Source organism: Leuresthes tenuis, unplaced genomic scaffold (assembly GCF_036924035.1).
Source record: "Leuresthes tenuis unplaced genomic scaffold, fLeuTen1.0.hap1 SCAF_12, whole genome shotgun sequence".
NCBI lineage: Eukaryota > Metazoa > Chordata > Actinopteri > Atheriniformes > Atherinopsidae > Leuresthes > Leuresthes tenuis.
The window spans coordinates 24,769,057-24,792,162 of NW_027325366.1; the positions used below are offsets into that span (position 1 = coordinate 24,769,057).

Consider the following 23,106-nt stretch of genomic DNA (forward strand, 5'->3'; position numbering starts at 1 on the left):
TGTTTTTTTTTTTTTTTTTACAAAGACTAGGTTGGCTTTTCCTTTAATTTGCCACCTGTGTTGACTCACTTTTAGACTTATGTATATATATACGTTTAGAAAGCTAATCTTTTTAAGGGTTAAACATGACTTGTGAGGTATTCACAAACTCTCTGATCACAAAGTGATTTTGCAGGAGAGCTATTGAAAAAACTGGTAAGTGAAGCTTTGCTTCAGCAGCAGTCTGAAAGGAGAGGAAGCAAGCCTTAACTTTCTGCCTCATGTGAAAATTTTAGAAAGAAAACATAAATACACCACAAAAAGAGCCAGCAGCCCTGATAAGCATCACATGCACACAGACAATCATACACACTTGCTCAAACACACAAATATGAGAGCACACACACACAGTCTCAGGCATAAACTGAGTGTGTTCCCTGAAATGTCCTGAAGTTAAAGTGGCATCCTGGAGCTCGAGGGTTGGAGGCTGCGTGACTTGTGAAGCAGATTTACTGCGTCGAGAGAGTGTGGTACACAGACCAGTCACACGCAGTGGATGACAGTGGATGTGAACTCACAGGTGAACACAAAAGACTTTCAACAGGGCCATTATTGCTTATGCTGCTACACCACATGCATCACCACTCACATTTGAATAAAAAAGATTAAATCAAAAGATGCTCTTGAGATTTCTTATCTTCTTCAAATAATACACAAATGTGTTATTTTTCCATCATTCAGTTTATATTTTTTTGCATTTATTTTTTATGGTGTTCATTTCTGATGATATGAGTGGATTGTCCAGCTCCTTTTTATCCTTTCTTTTTTTAATTCAAGAAAAAAAATGTGTTCTCTCTGACTCAGATTCAGACCCCTGCAAGGTCAGAGTTCAGAACAGCGATAAAAAAAAAAATAAAAATAAAAAAAAAAAGCTTAGCTCACTTTCCTCTTTATGGCTCTCTAACTTTCCAGTAACATCCATAAAACCCACTCAGGTTGAACCTGGGGCTGACATAATAATAGCCTCATGAGATGGAGCAGTAAATGGAATGAAAAGTAGAGAGGAGAAATGTATGAGCCTTTCTTGGCTGAAGTGGAAAACACTGACCTGGATCTAAATCATTGACGAAAAGTGAGGGAAAAGAACTTTTGCCCTAATTTCAGTCTCAGCAATATGAACGATACAAAGATGCAAGAAATATTCTTGCTTCTCATTGTTAATTGATAGTCCCGGCTTGAAATGTTTTCAAATTGTTGTCAATTTGATATAACAAGTTACATTTCCAGGAGAGCTATTCTTTCATATGAAAAAATTAGATAATACTGTGTTTATTTCCAGTAGTTCAGAGAGATCCTGTCATCCAAAAGAAGTTAACAAAAGAAGTGAAAAAATCTTAAAGCTCTTTCTTATTTCAGGCACTTTTACTGTGAGGGACCGATTAGTCAATAATGATAATTATCTGTAGATTAATTCAAACTTTATCCAGTATTTTTCATATAAACTTTTTCCTAACCATATGATCAAAATTAATTAAACAATTGTTTCAGCTAGGAATTTTTAGTACAGGTTCAACAATGTCTTGTCAATGACTTAACTTCAAGTTTTTAATCAGACAATAATTAGGTTTGATGAAGTTTCCAAATGGGAGATAAAGTCGGGACTTTGAGATTTACAGTTTTTGGGTCTTAGACCACTGCTCCCTCCTCCTTCTCTTCTTATATGAACTTTTTATGAATTACGAAACTTAAAAGCTTTGAACATAATTTTCTTTCTTATGTCCATGCACATTGTTACAAAAAAAAAGCAACAGTTGTGTCCCTGACAGTAAATCATTCATGAATGGCCGTGAGACTGTCTTGGTATTACCAAAAAGCCTCGTCTGCAAAAACCAAGTGGTGTAAGGTACAAGCTAAGCACCATGTAATACCGAAGGCATCACGGCTCTCTCACAGTCGCTCATTTCCTTTAATTAGGCCGACTCTCTGTGTGTCCATGAGGATTTGACATAAATTCTAATTTGTTGCACTCTGAAGTCTGATTAATTCACAATTACAGTGGAGAAAAAAAGAAGAAGTGAAGAGGGCACAGAGGGCAGTGAGAATGAAGGGGTATATAGAAAAACTGAACAAAAGTGAACAGCGGTAACAGTGGACCTTCAGACAATATTGGTTTCAGACAGATGATAATAATCCTTTTCAAGTACAGAAGCCAGCTACTGATACGGTGTAAAACCGTCTTTGCAATGGCTGTTTTTCTGCCAAATAAATCATAGTTTGGTATTAAAGCAACTGAAAAGAAATCCTGATAATTAATACTTGCGTGGAATCCAGTTTCCATTGATAACCGGTGCAGCTCCATGAATATTTCAAGCATACTGCGTCACATCAGAGTTGGAGCACAATGACAGGCTGAATTGTGAAAGAAAAGGATGATATCTGCTCTCTGAATACAAGAGCTGAAATGAGGAAGACAGTAAAATTAAAGATGGACCCGGCTATTGTGGAGAAGATTTACTGAGTCACGTCTATCATTAGTAAGAGCACAGCACAAAGACAGCTTTGCAAAGTGTGAGGTTCAGGGCTTAGAAGTGAAAGATCAGAAAAGATTACATGTCAGGAAGTTCATCTTCTCAGCAATGACATTGGCAGCTCAGCGTGCTGTCTGATAGAGGTTAACCTTTGTAGTGTACATCTTATCCCTTACATTAGAATCAGACTTAGCCATCCTTGTATGTCTAGATTTGGAACAAAGTAAGGTGCAAAATTATTATTTACTGTTTTAGTACTGTATTGTTAGCAGTATCTGAGGTGCGGTGGTTTATCTCTGTCATTACTTAACTAAAAGTTTCTGTCCGGGGTTTGTATGTTCTTCCTGTGTCTCCGTGTCAAAGACATGGGTGATGGGTTTTCATAAAACTGGCCATAGGTGTGAGTTTGCCCGGCTTGTCTGTCTCTTTGTGTTAACCCTGGATACCGTGCCCCTCACCCAATGTCAGCTGGGACAGGCTGCAACCCTCGGGGGTCCTCTGGGATAAGCTGATATTGCTAATAGAAAGTGACAGAGGTATAAGCATGCAGAAATAGTAATCAAGGTGTAAATTTGACACAAACATCTATTTTGAACATGGTAACAGCAGTCTTGTTGATTGATTTCAAACTGCTGCTCGCAGCTGCATTTTCTCAGAATGTTACACACATTTGTGTCTATAACAACAGACGACTTTTGTGTTACTTCTGGGATTAAGGATGTGGGGTAAATCTGATATTCCCTACAAATCTTTCATTTGTCTAAAAAAGAAAAAAGTCTTTTTGAACAGTAGCTAGCTTCTCATCGAGAACACAATGTGTTTGTTGTTCTGTTTTTGGAGGATTTCATGAAACCACTGAAAAATTGCAACCACAAGTTTTACTGAAAACAAATATTCTGCAACGAAGAAACAAAGAGAAAATTTTTTTTTAAATTAATTAATTTATCAATTTAACTTAGTTTGAACATCACTGGAATGTCTGACAACACATTTGGGCTTTTTTACGGTGGGAATTTATTCAATTAAATTAAACCTTTATTGACTCCTGAAGGAGAGTTATATTTCTGTGATGTAAATTATTGTGACAAATAGGCCATTGTTATAGATAGCTAAAAAAAAAAAATATATTTTCGATACCCGCTTAATCGCCGTCAGTGTCGTGGGGGAGCTGGAGCCAATCCCAGTCGTCATTGGGCAAGATGTGGGATACACCTTGGACAGTCCATCACATGGCACACTATGTACTTCTAGCGCATACATGGTAGTGCTGTTTCAAAGCAAGCAGTACATCAATCTTACATTCTGGAAATTAGTATGGCAATTTTTAATCTAGTTTGTCTCACAAGTTTTTCCCTTTATCAACAGTTTGATGACACATTGGCCTAATTTCTTGCTTCTGAAAGAAAGATGAAAACATAACACACATTTAGATTTTTAGAGCAGTTATAATGTGTAAATGTTGAAGATGATTTTTTAACTATGAAAATAGTTGTGCTGGGTAAAGAAAAAAAATAACAAGAGAAAAACTTTTTTCTTTTTTTTCAGTAGAATATCTTCATGGTGACAGCAGTATCTTTTTCTCTTTATCTCTCATGTCTCTTTGTGACCCAGAACAACATCATAGATTTTCCCAGTGAGGCAGTGCTGGATGTTGGAGAAGCCAGCAGCAGCCAGCAAGGCGGCATACTGAGCATCTGTCCTCTCTCTGCCCTCCGTCTGCACCAGCATGTTAAGGGAGTAGAGCTGAACCGTCAGTGGACCAGATCCATCTACATTGAGCAGCGCCTCCACCAGCAGCACAGCACCTCCTACAGCAGGAACAGGAAAATTCTGATCTATACGCTTGTTCCTTTCTTTTTTCCTGCCAAAGCTTAGTTGTATGAATTAAGTATTGTATAGCTACACATCAAAGCAATATGGTGTGACCTGAATGATCATCACCTAAAGTAGATAAGATGATGAATTAAAACTTTTTGACATGTTTTGTGGACAGTTAGTGATGATGGATCTGCTTGAACAAAGTTAGCAAACAAAGAGCTATGCACCTAATGGATGTGGAGTTAGTGTGATAAAACATATATTATTACTGTTGAGAACTTCCAAAGCCTCTTACCGACAGCTGGCACATTACACAATTTACCCATGAAACTCACTGAAGATTGTTGTATTACACTACAGTGATGGATGAAAGTGGGCTCATTTCAATCTTATTTGTTCCTCCTGTTCTTTTATACAACAGAATGTCCAGTAGTCATCTCTATTTTGCTTCCCCTTCCCTTCTCTTGAGCTCTATCTGGTCCCTGACCGTGTCTGCTTATTTTGTGTCTGGGTGTCTGGCTTTGATCAAAGCCAGGACAGATTTCTCTGGGATCAGCTGCATTGTGGGATACAATCTGCCATCTCATTTCAAGTAGAAGAAAAAAAAAGTAATCATCCCTTTCACACTCAAAAAGACACACACACTCCCATACAGACCTGGTTTGCAGGCTTTATAGATCCTGCAGAGTAGTTCTATGCAGCGTTCGTCTGTCCAGTCATGAAGGATTCTGGCAAGAATGTAGAGGTCAGCCACTGGCAGAGGATCTTTGAAGAAATCCCCTTAAAAAAAACACACAGATGCATCAGTTTCTTAGGGCATACAATATTTACACAACTTATGTCTGGCATATTGAATCTTAGCGAGATAAGGGGCGTAATGATGCTAACTTGCTCCTTAGATGGAACATGTAACAGGTTGATGCTGAAGTTGAAGTGATGCGCCTGAAATGTTGTGTAACAGTGGTGGAAGCAGAAAATAATTTATTGGTGTGGCCAGACCCAATAAAACCATTACTTTCATTAGGGTGACACAGAATCCTCATTGTTTCCACTGTATGCCATGACACCGTATGACAATGCAGGTTTTTTTTAAAAATTTAAAAAAAATTTTTTAAATCGCTCTTATTTAGATGTAGGGATGACTGCCATGAATAAGAACACCATGTTTATGCAATCTTCACATTCACTCTTCAACAGTATAAATTATCCCATACATAAAAGAATTTTCTTCATCTTCATTCATGTCTTCCATCCATCCATTTTCTACACCTATCTAATCCAGTTCTGGTTCCCAGCCGCCTTTGGGTGTGAGGCAGGCTACACCGTGGACAGGTAGCCAGTCCATCACAGAGCCATACAGACACAAATGAGACAAACACCCATGCATGCTCACGCTCACACTCACTCCTTGGGTCAATTTAGAATCACCAATAAACCTAACATGCATGTTTTTGGATGGTGGGAGGAAGCCGGAGTATCCGGAGAGAACCAATGTGTGCACAGCCAGAACATGCAAATTCCGAATAACGTATCTTGTTCATGAAAACTTTACAATTATATCGCTGCTATGTTTTTGCTTCAGTCACATAACCACAACACTTTGTTTGAATATAAGTAATGGAAACAGAAAATAAATTAATAAAAAAAAAAAAAAAGCTGGAAAATAAAAGTGACATCATAAAAATCCCCTAAAATGAATGATAGTTGTTCATATTCCATAGTGTGGAAGAAAACTTCTATTTTATTTACTACTTTGATTTCATATATGTTAATATTCAAGTGAAATATATGTTTCAGGATTTACTATAAAATGCCTCGTTATCTATTCCACTGACATATTTACATACTGACATACAGAATATTGATTACAATGGCATTCAAAATTAAATATAGGAATTCCTTCATGCAACTCCAGTTCTATGACTTCTGTATTAGTTGTGTGAGGTGTCCATATTTAAGTCTGTAGTGGCCATGGCCCCCCTGGTGCCACATTTGTTCTGCACCTGTTCCAACAGTATTTGCAGGCATTCAGCTGAAGAATGAGCAGAGATGTAATGGCTTATTGAACCACTATAATTGAAAGAATGTGTCATGATGTGAGTGTTGCTGAGGGCTTGAGTTGGGCTGCCTTAACTGGTTTGCAGGCTTATTATTACTTGAATACATTAATAAATATAATAATTGATTCTGTTGACAAGCCTTAAAGTAATAAGACATGACTCAATTAGTGGTTTACACTCTTAACCATAATTAGCACAAATGGATAATGCCAGTTGTAATCAAATTACTCCAAATGCATGTGACCTACATTGATTACAACATATTTTCAGCTTCTTTCTAACATTCAGCAGTGATTTAGTTACTGGGGAGAAATATCTGTAACATTGTACCTCGATTCTAACTACAACCCAAAATCCAAAAGAGAAAGTAAGATTTATTCATATTTCATGAAAAATTATTACCTCACCATGAATTTGATGGCAGCAACATATCTAAAAAAAAAGTTTGGAGGGGGTGACAAAAGGCTAGAAAAGTAAGTGTAACTAAAAAAGAGACTGCTTGAGGAACATGCTGCGACTAACTGACTGGCAACAGGTCAGTGACATGATTGGGAATGACAAGAAAATTTTAGAGGGGTAAAGTAAGATGACCAGAGGTTGAGAAATCTGAAAAAGATAGTGATTTGAATTTGAATATTTCGTCATCTATAGTACATAATTTCATCAAAAGATTTCAAGAATCTGATTACATTTTCTGTGTGGTAGAGACGTGGCATAAAATCAATATTGGATACCAGTGATCTTCGGCCCTCAGGCGGCACTGCATTAAAAATAGACATGATTCTGTCATGGAAATCACAGCATGGGCTCAGGAACACTTCCAGAATTCACTGTCTGTGAACACAGTTTGCTGTGCCATTCACAAGTGCAGGTTAAAGCGCTACCACGCCAAGAGGAAACCGCATGTGAGCATAATCCAAAAATACCACCATCTTCTCTGAACTAAAGCTCATTTAAACTGGACTGAGGTAAATTAGAAAACTATTCTGTGGTCAGACAAACTGAAAATAAACCATCCATGATGGTCCCTCTCTTCTTTAGTCCTCCAGATTAAAAAGTGGAGGGACCATCTAACTTGTTATGAGCATCAGTTCAAACCCAGCTAATCTCTGATGGTATTAGGGTGCATAAATGCTTACATGGGACTGGAACTTTGCACATCTGGAAAGTCAACATCAATACTGAAAGGTATGTACAGGTTTTTGAGCAACATCCACAATACATCTTTTTCAAATGCATTGTATTATGACCGCATGGCATCATAATAAAAGAGTCCAGTTGCTGGACTGGTCTGTCTCCAGTCCAGATCTATAACCAAATGAAAACATTTGACACCTCATGAATGACAAAATACAACAAAGAACAGCTCAAAAACCTATAAAATCAAAAAAGAATGCAACATCATTCCCCCTTCCAAAGGTCCAGAAACTGGTCTCTTCGGTTACCAGATGTTTACAGCCTTTGTTAAAAGAAGCGGGTATGTTTCACAGTAGTAAACATGGCCCTGTCCCAGCTTTTTTAAATGCATTGCTGCCATCAAATTCAAGGTGAATTTTCATGAAATTGTTAAATGTGTCACTTTCAAAATGTAATGTTTTCTATTTTCTATTGTGAATAACATATTGGTTTATGATATTCAATCAATACATTCTGTTTTTATTCACATTTTCACAGTATCCAAACCTTTTTTTAGACTGGGGTTGTAAATCAACAACATTTTAAATCAAATTTAAAAAACACACTTAGAAGACTCAAAGAGCAACGTTGAAACACCTGTTGTGTTCAGCAGCATGGCCATGCAAACAGCAGGAGAGGCAGAAATTGACTTTAGCTGCAGGGTTTCAAGATTATCAGCTGTTGTGAACCTTTTTCCCCACATATGCTGCTGTGGTGTAGAAACAACACAACAAATGAAGTGTTAGGTACAAACTGACAGTTTTGTACACAATGATTTCAGTTCAACAGAAGCAATTCAGTGGGAGAATGGAACTCAATGTAGACAGCATCAAAATGTCCTATTTTTCCTTTTGTTCATATGTTATTTTATACATATTAATGGCTGCCAGGATTTCATGGGGGAATAGCAGGTTTAAAACTGTATTTTTATGTTAGACTGGGTAAAGTATGTACAGTACACAACAGAAGTGAATACACCACTGTGAAACATAATGTCAAATCGTCAAAATTTTAATAAAAGTTGAACAGTCAGATATCAACCTTTTTGATTTGACTATATTAGAAATAAAAGTCAACAGTGGAAACCAAAGTTAGTCCAATTTTATCACATAGATGTTTGTCAGTTATTTGTGTGATCACCTTTATTTATGATGAAAGAACCAGTGAAATTACCACAGGCCTGCAGAGGTGACGTTCTGCTGATCTGCAGAGCCAATGTGTTTCACTTTATTTTTTGAAAGGGTTGTTTTGTCTTTTTCTTTGCAATACCCCAAAGATTTTATGCTACATTCAAATCAGGTGAGCACAGTAATTCTAACTGGAAACTAGATTGTGACCGGTCATCCAGTGAGGGTCATCCAAGAATACTGCTTATACTACTACTACACTATGTGTGGTGATGTCTCATCTTGAAAAGGAAAAAGATATGCATTTAGGTACATGTGTGCAGAAAGCCCTGAAATCCGTGTGTCATCACTTTATTTGGAGGTACGCTCTAATCCTAACAGAGCCAGATATACAGAGTATCTATATACAATGGTTTGACCAAATTCTGGAGGTATCAAGCCAGAAGAATGTAATATTTCTTATTATTAATCACTTATAAGAAATACCAAAATCCCTTGATCCTAAATGAAACCGCCGGTTGATCCTGGTTAAAATCTAAGCTTTAAAAATGGACATGAACAAGCATTATTGTAGTGCCTTTGTTCAGAGTAATGACAGAATATGTTCTATGGTTCATGGATGTTCTATCGCACAGAGATCAGGTATAAACAGGTTTCGCCTTAGCACACTTTATACATTAAGGGTTTTTTTTGTATTGAACGTGAGCAACATGGCAGATGTACACTCTATCCTAATAAGTTAAAGGTCATTCTACACGCCTCACAACAAGAGGGTTCCTGGTTTGAATCCCGGATGCGACCTTACTGTGTTGTGTCTCTGTGTGGCCCTGTGATGGACTGGCGACCTGTCCAGGTTCTACCCCGCCTCTTGCCCAAGGACAGCTAGGGAAGGCTCAAGCCTCCACCCAGCGACCCTGAACTGGATTAAGCAGGTATAGAAAATGGATGGATGTGTGCATATAGAGAGTGCTACACTTGAACTGGCTTTATTCAGCTATAAATGTCAAGTGATTTCCCCCAGCTGTCATGATGTTACCCTCGTGGAAGCTGATCCTCTGGTCAGCCTCGTTGACAAAGTGTTCCTGCGACATGCGCACCACCTTGGGGAGGTCAAAGATCGTCACTGTGCATTCTGGGTAGACTGATGTGCACTGCTTTGCTAATGCTCCACTGCAACCTGGAGAGAGGGAGAGAATTACGTTTGGTCATGGCACAGTGAATACATAACCTTCATTAACAAGGTAGTGCTTCTCTTACACACCTTGCACACAACACACAGTCACATGAGTTGAACAGATGCTTCAGGTATAAACCCATCATTTATAAGCATTATTAGTATTCATTTGAATGTGGCAGCACTGGGAATATGGTTCATCTAGCATTAATACTAATAATAAGGAGAGAAATTAACTGAATGTAGAGTAACAAGGAGACAGACACAGACTCAGAGTTCTTTTAAAGAATGTAATTTGAGAAAACATAACATTTCTTTTGACTGTTATCTGGTGAAATAAAAAATAAAAAACTACATCAAAATGCAATTGATTTTTCTTTGTTTTTAGCTGTGCTAGTTGTGTGGCTTTCAGGATTGTTTTGACAGATTTTCAAAAAAAAACTGATAACATTTGAGGCAGCTTCAGTTGTTCTTTGAGTCTGTAGTAAAGAAACAAACTTTATACATGCTAAAATATTCTGTAGCTTCTGTAGGTAAAGTTTCAAAGGGACAAAACATATAACCAGTAACTAGTTGCTACTAGAGTTGCTACTACGTGCTACATGCTGTCAATTTTTACAAAATAATCAGTTATGTAATTTATTTTTCTGTGCTTGAGGAAGTTGTGGCACTCATGTGCTGTGAAAACGTGTGAAAATGACTACTTCTGTGAGTCTCAATCATTTGGCCACACTAGCAACTTAATACTAAAAATAGTCATTTGATTCTGTTCATCTGCAAACATCTAATAACTTATCTTTTCCTATGTTGGGATTTCAGCCATTTATCCCTTTTAAGCTAAATGGCATGTTTGTTGCCTTTGTAAACACACTGTAGCGTCCAGTCATAGACTTGTTTTCAAGGCAAAACATGCTGTGTGAGGTGACTGAACCAACTCAATGATGATAACAAAATGAACATTGATGGATGCTCCTTGATAATAACCCCCTGACTGAAGGGATTGTGGATGCATTTGCACCATGTCTACCTATAGTATGCTATGTGAAGGAGGCAATAGACTCAACAAGATTTCAGAAGGTCACAAGAGATAACATATCAGATCCCTGAAGACCTGTAAGATGTGAAGTGAGGCCTCCATGCATCCATCCATAAACTTTTGTCAGCACCTTTCTATTGTTCTGAAACCCCTTCCTGAATAGCCATGCACATATTATAAAACACAATGCTACTCATCAGAAAAAGTCTCCTTCATCCATGACTTTATACTTAGGTTCTTAAGCTGCACGCACCTTAGGTGGTTTTGGAGATGGACAAGGGTCTGTATGGTCACCTTGGCTAGTATGCAACTCCTCTCAGAGTAAGCTATAAGGAAACTTTGTATTGTAATCAGCATCAAAATTAGGACTAGTTTGTCCAACAGCAGCTTCTCTGCAAGACTGGACCAAATGAGCCAACCCTCATGCTCAAGGTGCATCAATAAGCTTTTGTTCCAGTTGTCATTCCTTCAACCACTTTATGTCACGGTATGTGGTTATGAAGTGGAGGACCCAAATGCAGACACAAATGAAGCAAAGGGTAGAAGGAACTTAACCAACTTATTTTAAACAAAAGGCACAGTCGAGCCAGAAATAAAAAAACTAGACAATGAAAACCAAAACCAAGGAATCTACAAAAATCTGTAGCTGAGATCGTGGTGCGTGAACGTGCTGAGACAAAGCATGGGGAACAATAACAAGGATCTGACAAGCACTATGACAAACCTGGGAACTTAAATACAGAGGAGAGTGATAGGTGAATGAGAACAGCTGAGGAGATGTAACTACAAACAACTAAAGACTAGACAAATACAAACTAAAGAAACGTGAAAAAAACAATGACTCAAGAACACAAACGAACTCAGCTTAAACAAACGACCAACTAAGAACAGGAAAAGAGAGCAAGCAAGGAGGAACTATGAGGAAAAAGACAAATCAAGACAAGAGAAAAACAAAGAGCAAAAATCCTGATAAAAACAGACTAGATAACGTACACGAAAATTAGATTAAGACAAAAGAACAAAAAAACACAAAGACATGAAAAAAATATAAATCTACAAACCCTGACACTTTAGTAGGTACTAAACACCATAAACCAGGAATATACTAACAGACCTAGTGTAAATAGATGTTCTAATCCTGTCATCTATCAAAGTTTTTTTTTTTTTTTCCAACACCTCATCTCCAACAACTGGTATTTTGCCTGCAGCCTAACATATCCAACCCGTTGAGGTCCCATTGTAAGAGATCAATCAACCTTCATTATTCATCTGATTATGGGATTCTAAACTTATATCCATAGACTGTGGACTGTTATTGCTCTCATATTTCCATTCAGGCAGAGCGATAACTCAAATTATAGAGCAGACATTACACATCTGTGTGGAAAACAAGGCACTGAAATGAGCATACCCACACACTCGTGCACATGAGGGCGCAAACATGGATATAATGTGGAAATCTGAATCGTGATGCTTTGGCAACATTATTATCATCTTTCATGCTTCATAAAGCCAACTGAATCTAATACAGAAAGGATGAAAGAAAAAGTGACAGATAGTGATAAACACTAAAGGAGATAGATTGGGTAAAAGAGAGAGTTATACAGAGAATGCGGGATGGGAATGGAGTGAGGCTATGAGGCTGAATACAGCATCAAAGGATCTTCCTGACAAACCTACAAAGCCAGGCAGACTTGGGCCAGTGTTTGTGTGTCGATATGTGTGCAGAGAGGGCAAGCTTTCCTCCAAGCTATCCTCCGATACGACCTGCTGCTACCATAGCAGCCTGTATTCTTACAAAGCTCTCTCTTTCCAATACACACACATGCACACAAAGCCTATATGGCTCTCACATCAAACAGGGGTCAGCAGAGGAGAAAAATCAAAGAGCAACAAGGAGGAGCAAAACCAAACACACAACACACTGTTCAAGACCCCAATGCAACCTGGCTGCCGCAGTTTGTTAATGAAATCCGCTGATGGGAGGTTTGAGATTGTTAAAGAACAAAAACTAGTTATATTGTTATATTTTGTCCTTTTTTTTCTCTTTGCTCTTTCTTGCTCTCTTTTGTTTATATGGTAAACCCTGTCTATATATTCATCTTTCTCTCCCCAAGGAGTTTGAAGCAATTTTTGGGACATTTATGTCATCACATGCAGCTTTAGTGATCCACAGTATCACAGAGTACTAAGTACCCTCAGCAAGTGAAAACATTTGAATAATTTCTCAGTTGGTCTGAAGGAGATTTCAGAATAAAATGAAAAGGTGCCTTTATGTTCAACCAATTGAGTTTAGAAATACCATTTTTATTTGAGTCCCTCTGTTTTTTTAACTGGTGGAAATAAGTCTTCATGTATTTATGCAAGGAAATAAAAGTCAGGATATGTTGACCCTTTGCTGTATCTTTTTAATACATTTTCTCTTTTTAGAGTACTACTTTTGAGGTAAAATCATTAGCTAGACAGATAGCTCATGTCCATTAGAGATCTAATCAGCTAGTTGGCTTGACAGTTGGACAGAGACTGATCTGAGCAGCAGGTGTGAACAGACACAACAGATGCTGTGTGAGAGACGGGGTCTACATGGGACGCAACAGTCATGCCCTTCAGGCTCCTGCTGTTCACATGCTCACACTTTTTTGGTGATAAAGCTTCATGCATAAGCATGGCCATACAGCCCCATGCAGAGAAAGTCACAGAGGAGTGGGAAAAGACAAGCTGAGATCAAATTTACTTTTAGTGGCTCCACAGCTCCCCTGTATGGTCAGCTGAGGTGGCACACACTGCAAGCTGTCCACCTGTGGGGTTTTGTGGCAGTAGTGTGGATATTTAATAAATGTTGAGGTATTTCTTACTTCATGCCAAACTAAAACAATTCAATCTGGATTAGTGTAGGTTTAATGTCCGTATCACAACATCTAATCGAATTGTCACAGAATCTGTAGAGTATGAATACTGGAGTCTAATGAATGAAATTTTGGAATCAAATAATCTCTGAGTATAGTCTAATGGACATGGTCAGAACCACTTCTTAGAGGAAGAGCCAGAGATTTAAGTGAGAATTTCTACTTGTCATTAGGTGCTGCAGTGTAATCTTGTCAGTACATGAGCAGAACCAATTTTCACCTCTAAATTGAACTTGAAATGCAAAATGAGTTCAAGTGAAAACACACAACCCCACCAAACCTATTTTAGTTTCCTTTCTATCCTTCCTATTCTATTACGCTCCATTGCCGCTTGTACCGCTCTGGTAGTTTTGGCCTTTGGCCTCCCATACTTAACCCTAACCCCCTTAATTTTGAATCTTTAATTCCCCATCACATTTTTTTATCATTGCGCCATTTGCTCTCTGCGTAAACCACTCTGTAAGTGAATATATTCCATTTGACAAAGCCACAAAGAGTAGTGAACAAAGGTTCCTTCATACCTTCAAGTATGAAAAGAAGACTGAAACATTTTTTCAGTTTCATTCACACATTTTACACTGATTTGTAAAACTTTGTTAAACCAATCAGTTAACAATAATTGTTTTCCCTTCTAATTTACAACCAAATTCCTATTTCTTGTCTGCCACAGATCCAGAATAGATTGGATGATATGGTCAAATTCACCAAAAATCAATTTAATACAAACCAGCCACATGCTGAAGTCACATGTTTCAACCATAATCTGGAGAGGAGATGACTTAAAAGCGACTGACAGACTTTGCTTAAGACTCTGTCTTTGTAGAAAAATCCTCTGCTCTGACTCTCTGCTATCTCTGGATTTTTCTTGTTGAAGAGAAAACAGCCTATTCTGATTCAGTTTTTAAACAAATACAAAAGCATAGATGCTAGCCCTTAAATGTACGCTATATGCAAGATTAAGAGTTTAAATCGGTTTAAACCATAAAAAAAAAAATCAAACAAAATGATCAAAAGAATTAAATAAAATTAATTTGAATCGAAGTTCAAAGTCTGTATCGCAGAAACATATTCTGAATTCAATATGCTAACCAAAGAATGGCAGCCTTTATCTGTCATATCATTTCGTATCTCAAGATGGTAAATATGGTACCTTCTTGCTAGTTTCATCAATAAATGCAGTGAAACAACGGGCTAGATAATTTGAATATATATATATCTATATATATATATATAGATATATATATATATAGATATAGATATATAGGATATATAGGACTTAACTATATAATTTCCTACACACTGCATCTTTAAACCTCATTAGCAGTAATTCAAGTAAAGTCTTGAGTGTGAATCACAAACTGAGCAGTGACATGGAAGCAACTGTCTGTGTCAGATAAGTGCTATTTCAGAGTTTACAACACTGGCCATGAGAAGATTTTCAGACTGTATCCTACAACATCTTACATGTAAAAGCTAGTAACAAACAGAGAGACGCATACATTTTACATACATACATTCACCAACACTGAATGCCTCTGAGTGCCTCTGATACAATATTCAGACCCCTATGAGACGCAACTGAATCTCTTTGGAACGTGTCACTGAAATATAATAATAATATAAGACCTTTGTGTATTTTGAGAAGGTTAACTAATTTAAAGTAAGATTATTAACCAAAAAAAAAAAAATCTACTCGGGTGGGGTAGGTTTTATAAAGGTGAGAGATAACGGTGTGTGTGTTGTGCTTCTTTTTTTTTGGTACACATATAGTATGAATATATTAAGCTTAGCCAGCTGTTACTCCATTAACACATAACAAATGTTAATTATTATGAACCCACTACTTTATGGAAAGTTGCTATGAGGTCTTGATAAACAAACCCAAAACTTACCTCCAAGATCACAGATGACTTTAAAAGGTGAAAGATCAAAAGCCTTGATCACGTCTTTGCCACAAATGTTCCAAACAGAGTTCATCAACTGCATGAATTTTACCATTTCTTCATCAGACCTACAGAGAGAAACACAGAGGGAAAAAAAGTTATTTTTGTTACTGCCTCTTTCAGTCATGTCTTACCACACTAAAACAAAATCCTTTTTTTTATCATTTTCTGTTTGCTGTCACCTAAGGGGCAACGTGCTAAAAGATACTCACACATGCACACACGCAAATACAAAGTTTCACCCTGTGGCGACACCATGGTTTATGTGTGTGTGACAGACGGGGTGTGGCAGAACAGAAGTGCCTGTGGTGACTGCTTGCTGCTCTGTGGATTCCCCCTTTCATCAAGCAGCACCACCATGAGGGCTGCACACATATAAACATGCACATCCTCCCTTGTTTTTCTATTTGTCCAAACTTCACTGTAACAAAGTGCTCCATCATCTGATACTCAAAGCAACTTCACATGACATAGAGGCATCAAGAGGAACTTTGAAAGTGACTCATTGTTGGCATCAGACGCTGACCGTATTGGATGTGAAAAGAAAAAATGGCTGTGAGGCCAAACAGCCGACTGTCAGCTTTAATATGAAAGCCCTTTGGGTGTAACATATTGAATGCTCTTAAAACAACAATGTCCATCCACCCATTTCTATACCCACTTAATCCAATTCAGGGTCACATCCCATTTTTAACAGCCTAGAATCTATGACAGTATCGTAGCACCTTCACATCTACAGGTGGACAGAAAGCAACATAAACACCCCTCACTTAATCTCGAGAAACCAAATGCCTCTAGATATCACCTTTGCACTGATTCAGCCATGAATACCTTTTTAAAGACAGAACCATAAAGTTACAAAGTGCTAAATGAAAAGGCTGCATTTAGTTATGTTACATTGAAAAGAAAAAAGAAAAATAATAATAATGATATTCTTAAAAAAATTACAATCCTTCAAAAAAAAAAAAAAAGTTGTGAGAAGAAGGACAGTCTCACTTAGAATTGCCTAATGTTTTGCTATCAGCAATAAAATTGAGACAGTCCAGTTGTCATTATAAAATAGAGCATTCAACCTCCACTTGGTACATTAGAATAGAGGAGGTATAGATATCCAGCTGAAGATATACAGTATGATGTAAGCAATATGATGAAAGCCCTCTAAAAATGTGACTGATATTATCTATTTTTCTAAACTAAATACACTATGGGTAAGAATGAGGATTTGTATCTTACTGTCTTTTCTGTTATCAACCTGTGTATGTTGTAAAATCTATTCTCAAATGATTCTCCTATTGCTGTGACAGACACTCTATGTGTGTGGAGTTCTTTAGATTCTTATACAGGGGTGTTGTTACCAGTCAGTCCAAATATCAGACTCTTTTGTACATTTTCTATGTTGTATATTAGAAGTAAAAGCACCCCATGAAATGTGTTACAAAATATGACTTGAAAAAACCAACATCCCACCCTCCCTTTTTGTTTGTTCACTTTCCGACTCACATTTTTATGTTTCACAATTAGATGTACTGTTTGATGCTTTGAATGAATTGTAGATAGGACTTCAACTCATTTGTGGACTATCATGTAATTATTGGCAGGAAAGCCAGCTTTTGGTTGAAAACAAAATTTAAAAAACTACTTTTTGTTTCAAATGATGCACAGGTGAGAAGTGTGAATGGGAATTGCATTTAGTCTTTGACTGGAAATTCTAGAATCACATCACTGAGCTATGACATTACCATAATATTGTTTTGCATCCTTGATGAGACTACAGAATTGTTTTAAAGTTTCATGGTCTGAAAATTAGAAGCCCCAAACCCCCACTGCAACAACATCAGACTTCACACGGCACTTGATTCCCAGCAAATTGGATAAGAATTGGCTCAGAGGTTGCAGAGAAAATGGAAGAATATACAGAACAGCTTTAAAAGTTTTTTAGATAGTCACGAAAGGTGCTGTTTGTTTGACTTTTGCTTGAACATGCCTTCTATATCATTATAAATCAGCTAAAAACGATCAGAGAAGCTCATAGTAAACAAATGAACATAACTGTAATAAAGCTTTTTTTCTTATTTCTTTTTTTTCTTATAGCTTTATGCAACCAGGAAATACTATACACATATTTAAACTAACACTAAGCCTTAAGTATCCCCCCCAAAAACTATACATGGAAAATGTTCTCTATGTTATGGTATTATTAAACTTAGGAGCATCTATTTAAGTAGTTTAGAACCTACATGTTTCACAGTGTGCAAACTTCTGTATTTCCATTTCTAGTTTTAATAGTCTTGACACACTCTCAATTAATTTCATGCAGCTTCGCAATGTGATACATTTCTGCTTTCCTGGGTTTAGGAATTCAAGCTAAGGAAAGGAATTGGCTGTAAATTATTCAGGTGCAGTACATGACAGCTTAAATGGCAATGAGTAAACAGGGGTCTGAGTCATCCAGCTAGCTTTGAATCACCCTGCTCCTACTGCAGCACTCCAAGAACGCTCCAAGAATGATTTCAGTGGTCATTTCCCTTGTTAATTTACCCACAGTATTCACAGGGGAAATCAGCAGGCACCAACAACTGCTTCTCCATGTTACATCAGATGTGCACAGTTGCTGAAATTGTTCTGGTAGGGTATTTCCATTTTCAATACATCAAACATGAATTGCAAAACTCATCTTCACAAGTGTATTACAATTTGTGTGCACGGTTCATAGTAAGAATATTCACACTATGCAAACAACTTATAAAACGAGGCAGTTTCTATTAAATCATCAGCTGGGTTTTGGAAATGAAGAAGAAAAAAAACCCTTAAAATTAAATTAGATTGCAAGTAAGGAGGTATAGAAATGTACTGAGAAGTCCAAACAACCAGCAGCAGCAACAACAACAAAAAAAAAAAACAGAACAGAATAATTTGTATTGAATTAGACTTTTTTTTTATTATTCCTGCTGCAATTCTGTGTGAGACAGACTAATTCATAAATGTTTATTCTGGTAAATTTGCTTTATTTGATTTGCTCAAATTTGCATGCAAGTATTTTCTCCTGATCTTCTTCTATAAAAAATGCATTGAGTTCACAAATACGGCCAATGATGTGGAAGAGAAGGGAGGATGTTTTAGCAAGTTATTCCTCCGTGTTTCACTTCGGATGAATTCTAGTCCTTTGGGCTTTGGTAGTATTCGGAAGTACAGGACTTCGGGCAAGCAGATCAACATCTTTTAGCAAACAAAGTGTGAATTTTTGAGTGTGTGATGACCCCTGAAAACTGCTGACCAGTAGATCAGTGAAGCGTTAAAACTGCAGGCGCTGGATACAATAAACACACCAGACCTCAAGGACAATGGCAGAGGCATTCTCTCTTTGCTGTTCTCTCTCTTTCTGCCCCGAGCTTCCTCACATCACTGCCCATACCCTCACTCTCTCTCTCTGTCTCTCTGTGCCACATTTCCTACCTTCTAATGAATCCCACTGGTACTTCTTTTTTTAGTGGGAAATAGGGAAACAGTGACATACAGGCTTAAGATGGGGAAACAGTGATGGAATATAAATGAGCAATGAGCAAAAAACTTGTACGTCACCAACACAAATTCTTACCTGTAGAGAGCTTGAAAAAGATCTTTTGAACTGACTCCAAAAGCCTTTTCATACTGGTTTCTTCCTTCTCTGGAAAAAAAATACAAAGACAGACACATTATAGATTGTGAAATCAGGTAGATAGTGTGTGTTAATATTGTGCACTCCTGCGAGAATACAAGATTCAGATCAAGGCGTCACAATTCTTTCGTTATCATCTTCACTGGTAAGTCTATTTTAGTGTTTGTCACATATGGAGTTCACGGCTCAGCCATGATGAATTAAATCACGCTCTCTGAGAGCTGCGGGTTGTCTTCCTTCAGACTTAACAACGACCAAAAGCCTCATTTATAAAACTGTAAACTGAACCGGCAGTTCTCACAGCCCGTCACTGCCCACCCGTGGTTGACTTTATTCTCTCCTACAAGTGGATGTAACTGCTACAACTTTATGACTCTATATCTGAACCACAGGGAGACACTTCAGGATTAGTGGACAACCTCAGATGCAGAAGTCTGACATTGAGTTGATAGTAAATTCCCAGAAACACGAATGCAAACAGCTTTCCAGTGTTTATATAAAAGAGATACAATCATTTTTTTATTGAGATATATTCTGTACATCTACCTTATACCTTAAAGAGAGACGGGATCCCCACCAGCAGCAACCACTTCCATACTAAAGACAACATTCCTACTGTGCAAAAAAACAATTTGTTAAAACCTCCTTATTATTATTGAGAGCTCGATCCTGGTCACCTCTCATCTAGTGCTCCTGCCTCAACCGTAACCCTCTTCACCAAATTCTGTTGTTATAGTTTCTTTGTTTTGTAACCCACTGACCTTGCACATCAGTCCATGATCGCAGCTCTCCTCTGGCTGCATCAACACTTTCTCCTTCCTAACACATCACATCCTGTCATTTAGTCAGGGAACTTTAGGTGTCACATTTATACGTTGAAAAAAAAAAAAAAGACACTAAAGGGGCCCAATAACTTTTAGTTTCAACCAGTCTCCCTTTTGTTTCTGCCGTGTCTCCTTCAGGGTTCATCAATCTTTAAATCTAATGGAAAAAAAAACAGCTGACATTTTAGGTTTGAGTGCTTTATGCAGATAACCTGAGACACTGCCCACCACTTTGACATAGCATAGTCTATATTATAAACAACTGAATGAAAAAAGATGTTTTTAATTAGCAATAATAACACTAAAAAAAAGCTAGAGTAGCAACTCATTTTGAATGGTTACTATTCCACTGGCCTTGAATGGAAGTGTCTGTGCTCACTAGACTCACCTGACAGCATCTGTGAGGTAGTGCCAGCAGAGGTAGATGGTTCTGGAGCTGTATTGGATGGACTGATACAGGGACAAAGGACTAGACCGAGTGAGGAAGACGCTGGCCTGTTCTGTGTTACTGTAAAACACTAAAAGACGTGGAGGAAGATGAGCAGATGAGTGAGAACGAACAAGTGCAGCTGCGAATGCACAGTTTGACCTTGTGTGTGGGAGACACTTAGACATGACAGATGTGAAGCGGAGCTCTACATGTAAGTGGGGGTAAGATGGCAATAAGAAACGTTGAAATGGGAAGCGGAACAAAAGCTGTAATGCAATCAGAAACATTAAAGATGACCAAGAGGTTTTTTTTTTTTTTCTAACTCAAGAGTCTCATTTGTCATTTTCTGTAAAACTGAATTCCAGTTGTCACTTTTCACACACACATGCTTTTTAATCCTAAATCACAATGGAGAAGCAAAACTTAAATTAGAATAATTTGTATTTTCAATTAGTACTTTAGCATAACTCTCTTTAAGAATTTGATAACCGCCGTCTTATTTTTTTTGTGTACATGTGTGTGTGTGTTTTGACCTTGGTCATTGTCTTGGTGCGTGTTGAGCAGCTGCAGGCCGGTGCAGGCGGCCAGCAACCTGCAGGTGCCATCCAGACTGGCCCCCACCGCCTGACTGATCTCTTCTGCAGACAGAGGGCGCTCTGCACTTGACAACACATCGAACACACCCAATTCACAGGAGGTGAACACCGTCTGAGAAGTTGACAGAGTGGAGATAAATAGTGTGGAACAGAAGAGAGTTGAATACAGTGTAAAAACATACTGGTTTATGTTACCTTAGATGAGCTCATATGATTGTCAACATACTTGACAATGTAGTGATTAAAAAAAGAATAGAATGCGATTTTTGTGAGGATTGGTTGAGGAGTCATGTGACATAGTCTGTAGAAAAAACCCTAAGCCTGCTGGTTTAAAGTAAAATGCCAAAATAGAGCTCAACAGAGTTTTTAACAGTCACATGACCTTTACTGAAGCGTACTAAGCACATTTTATTCATCAAAAAGCTGTGTGGCCATCATATTTAGTCCCTCTGCTTTTTGGTATCTTCTGACACAATTTGATGTCTTTTTCAAATCCACACATATGCAACATCCTCTATGGTGTACATGATTATAATGATGTCATAAGTAAAAGTGGCTGGTGACAAGTGTCAAAAATCAAAACAGAATATTGGTGCCTAATACTCAAAGTATTCTATAATGAATTAAATTCTTCATTTTTTAAATTCCTTGATTTTTCATTAAATCAGTGTAGCTTTATTCTTTCATCAACACAACAAAATCATGTCAACATTTGGATTTACCTGTTAACTGAACAGGGACAATTCTAGTGGATCAATAACTTACAGCTTGGATACGTTACCTTTGAAATAAGGAAGCCTTCCATGTATTCCAGTATTTTTCTGGGGTACAGGTCTTCAGCAGGTGCTCCTTCAGTGGAACTCGCCTCTTGAAATTCAGCCATAGTTCAGAAAAGTCTCTCCCAGGAAGACTAAATGTTTAGTTTCTCCAGCTCCTATACCTGCAAACTGAAGTTCCCTGTAAGCCTGCTTGGTTCCAGAAACACTTCAGCAGATGTTTGTGTGCAGCATCGACGACAGAATCAGACTAAACCAAAGTGCCCACCCAGCACCAGCGAGAGTAGCAGTGGGCTAAGCTGATTACGGCCAGATAACCCAGATTAGAGCATGGGCTCAGTCTGGCAGACAAAGAAATAACTCTGTAGACACAACGTTGCCTTGTTCAGCATCACTCAACCACTGCATTCACATACCGGACCTGCTCCCACCCCCAAGTTTTCATGACCCCAAAATCTAATCCATAAGAGTGGGATGACCAAAACTTTTCTGAAAGATGTGCTCCTGTCCTTTCATTCGATTTCATACTCATGGTAATATCTGAGCTAATGATGCAGCCTGTCGCACCACATGCCTTGTTAAGACGACACACACTAATCAGTCTTTATCAATTAGTAGAGAACCCGGTTAGACACTCACATATTGGTCATTTTGGATTATTTTCATAATGAATAATTGACAATGTGTAATACTGGGTTCAAATGTTATCTTTTTAGGACGTTAGGTTTTAAAGTAAGTTTTTGCTTTATGTCCCTTTTAAAATAATTTTAAATGATTTACAAAAGTGTCTATTTCAAGTGGAGGAAAAAAACAAAAACAACGTTGTCCTCTGAAAATGGTCAGGTAAATGTCCAAAGAACAGCCTGATGAACTATTGTTCAGGGTTGCTTTAAATCATCACAAGAGGGTCTGGCTACTCGGAAGAAAACCTACAAGAAACGATTGGCTCAAGTCTTTTGCACAGTACCTGCATATATAATATGAAGCATTTTAAAGTCTATTGTGATGTTGGGATATTTCATAGCCTTTTAGAGATTTTGGAGACAAAATGCATTGCTAACCTCAAATAAAAGAACAA

At 37.7% G+C, this 23,106-nt stretch overlaps 1 protein-coding gene across 1 annotated transcript; it reads right to left on the reverse strand.

The window, feature by feature from the left end:
* Positions 1 to 4,077: 4,077 nt before the first annotated feature.
* On the reverse strand, positions 4,078 to 22,135 carry asmt (acetylserotonin O-methyltransferase). The gene is made up of 8 exons (XM_072397703.1): positions 22,034 to 22,135; positions 21,190 to 21,364; positions 20,615 to 20,744; positions 19,343 to 19,411; positions 15,697 to 15,815; positions 9,725 to 9,865; positions 4,983 to 5,105; positions 4,078 to 4,315 (listed from the first exon to the last, which is right to left on the reverse strand). The coding sequence occupies exons 1-8, from the start codon at positions 22,133 to 22,135 to the stop codon at positions 4,098 to 4,100; spliced, it is 1,077 nt and encodes a 358-aa protein (XP_072253804.1). The 3' UTR covers positions 4,078 to 4,097.
* Positions 22,136 to 23,106: the final 971 nt, after the last annotated feature.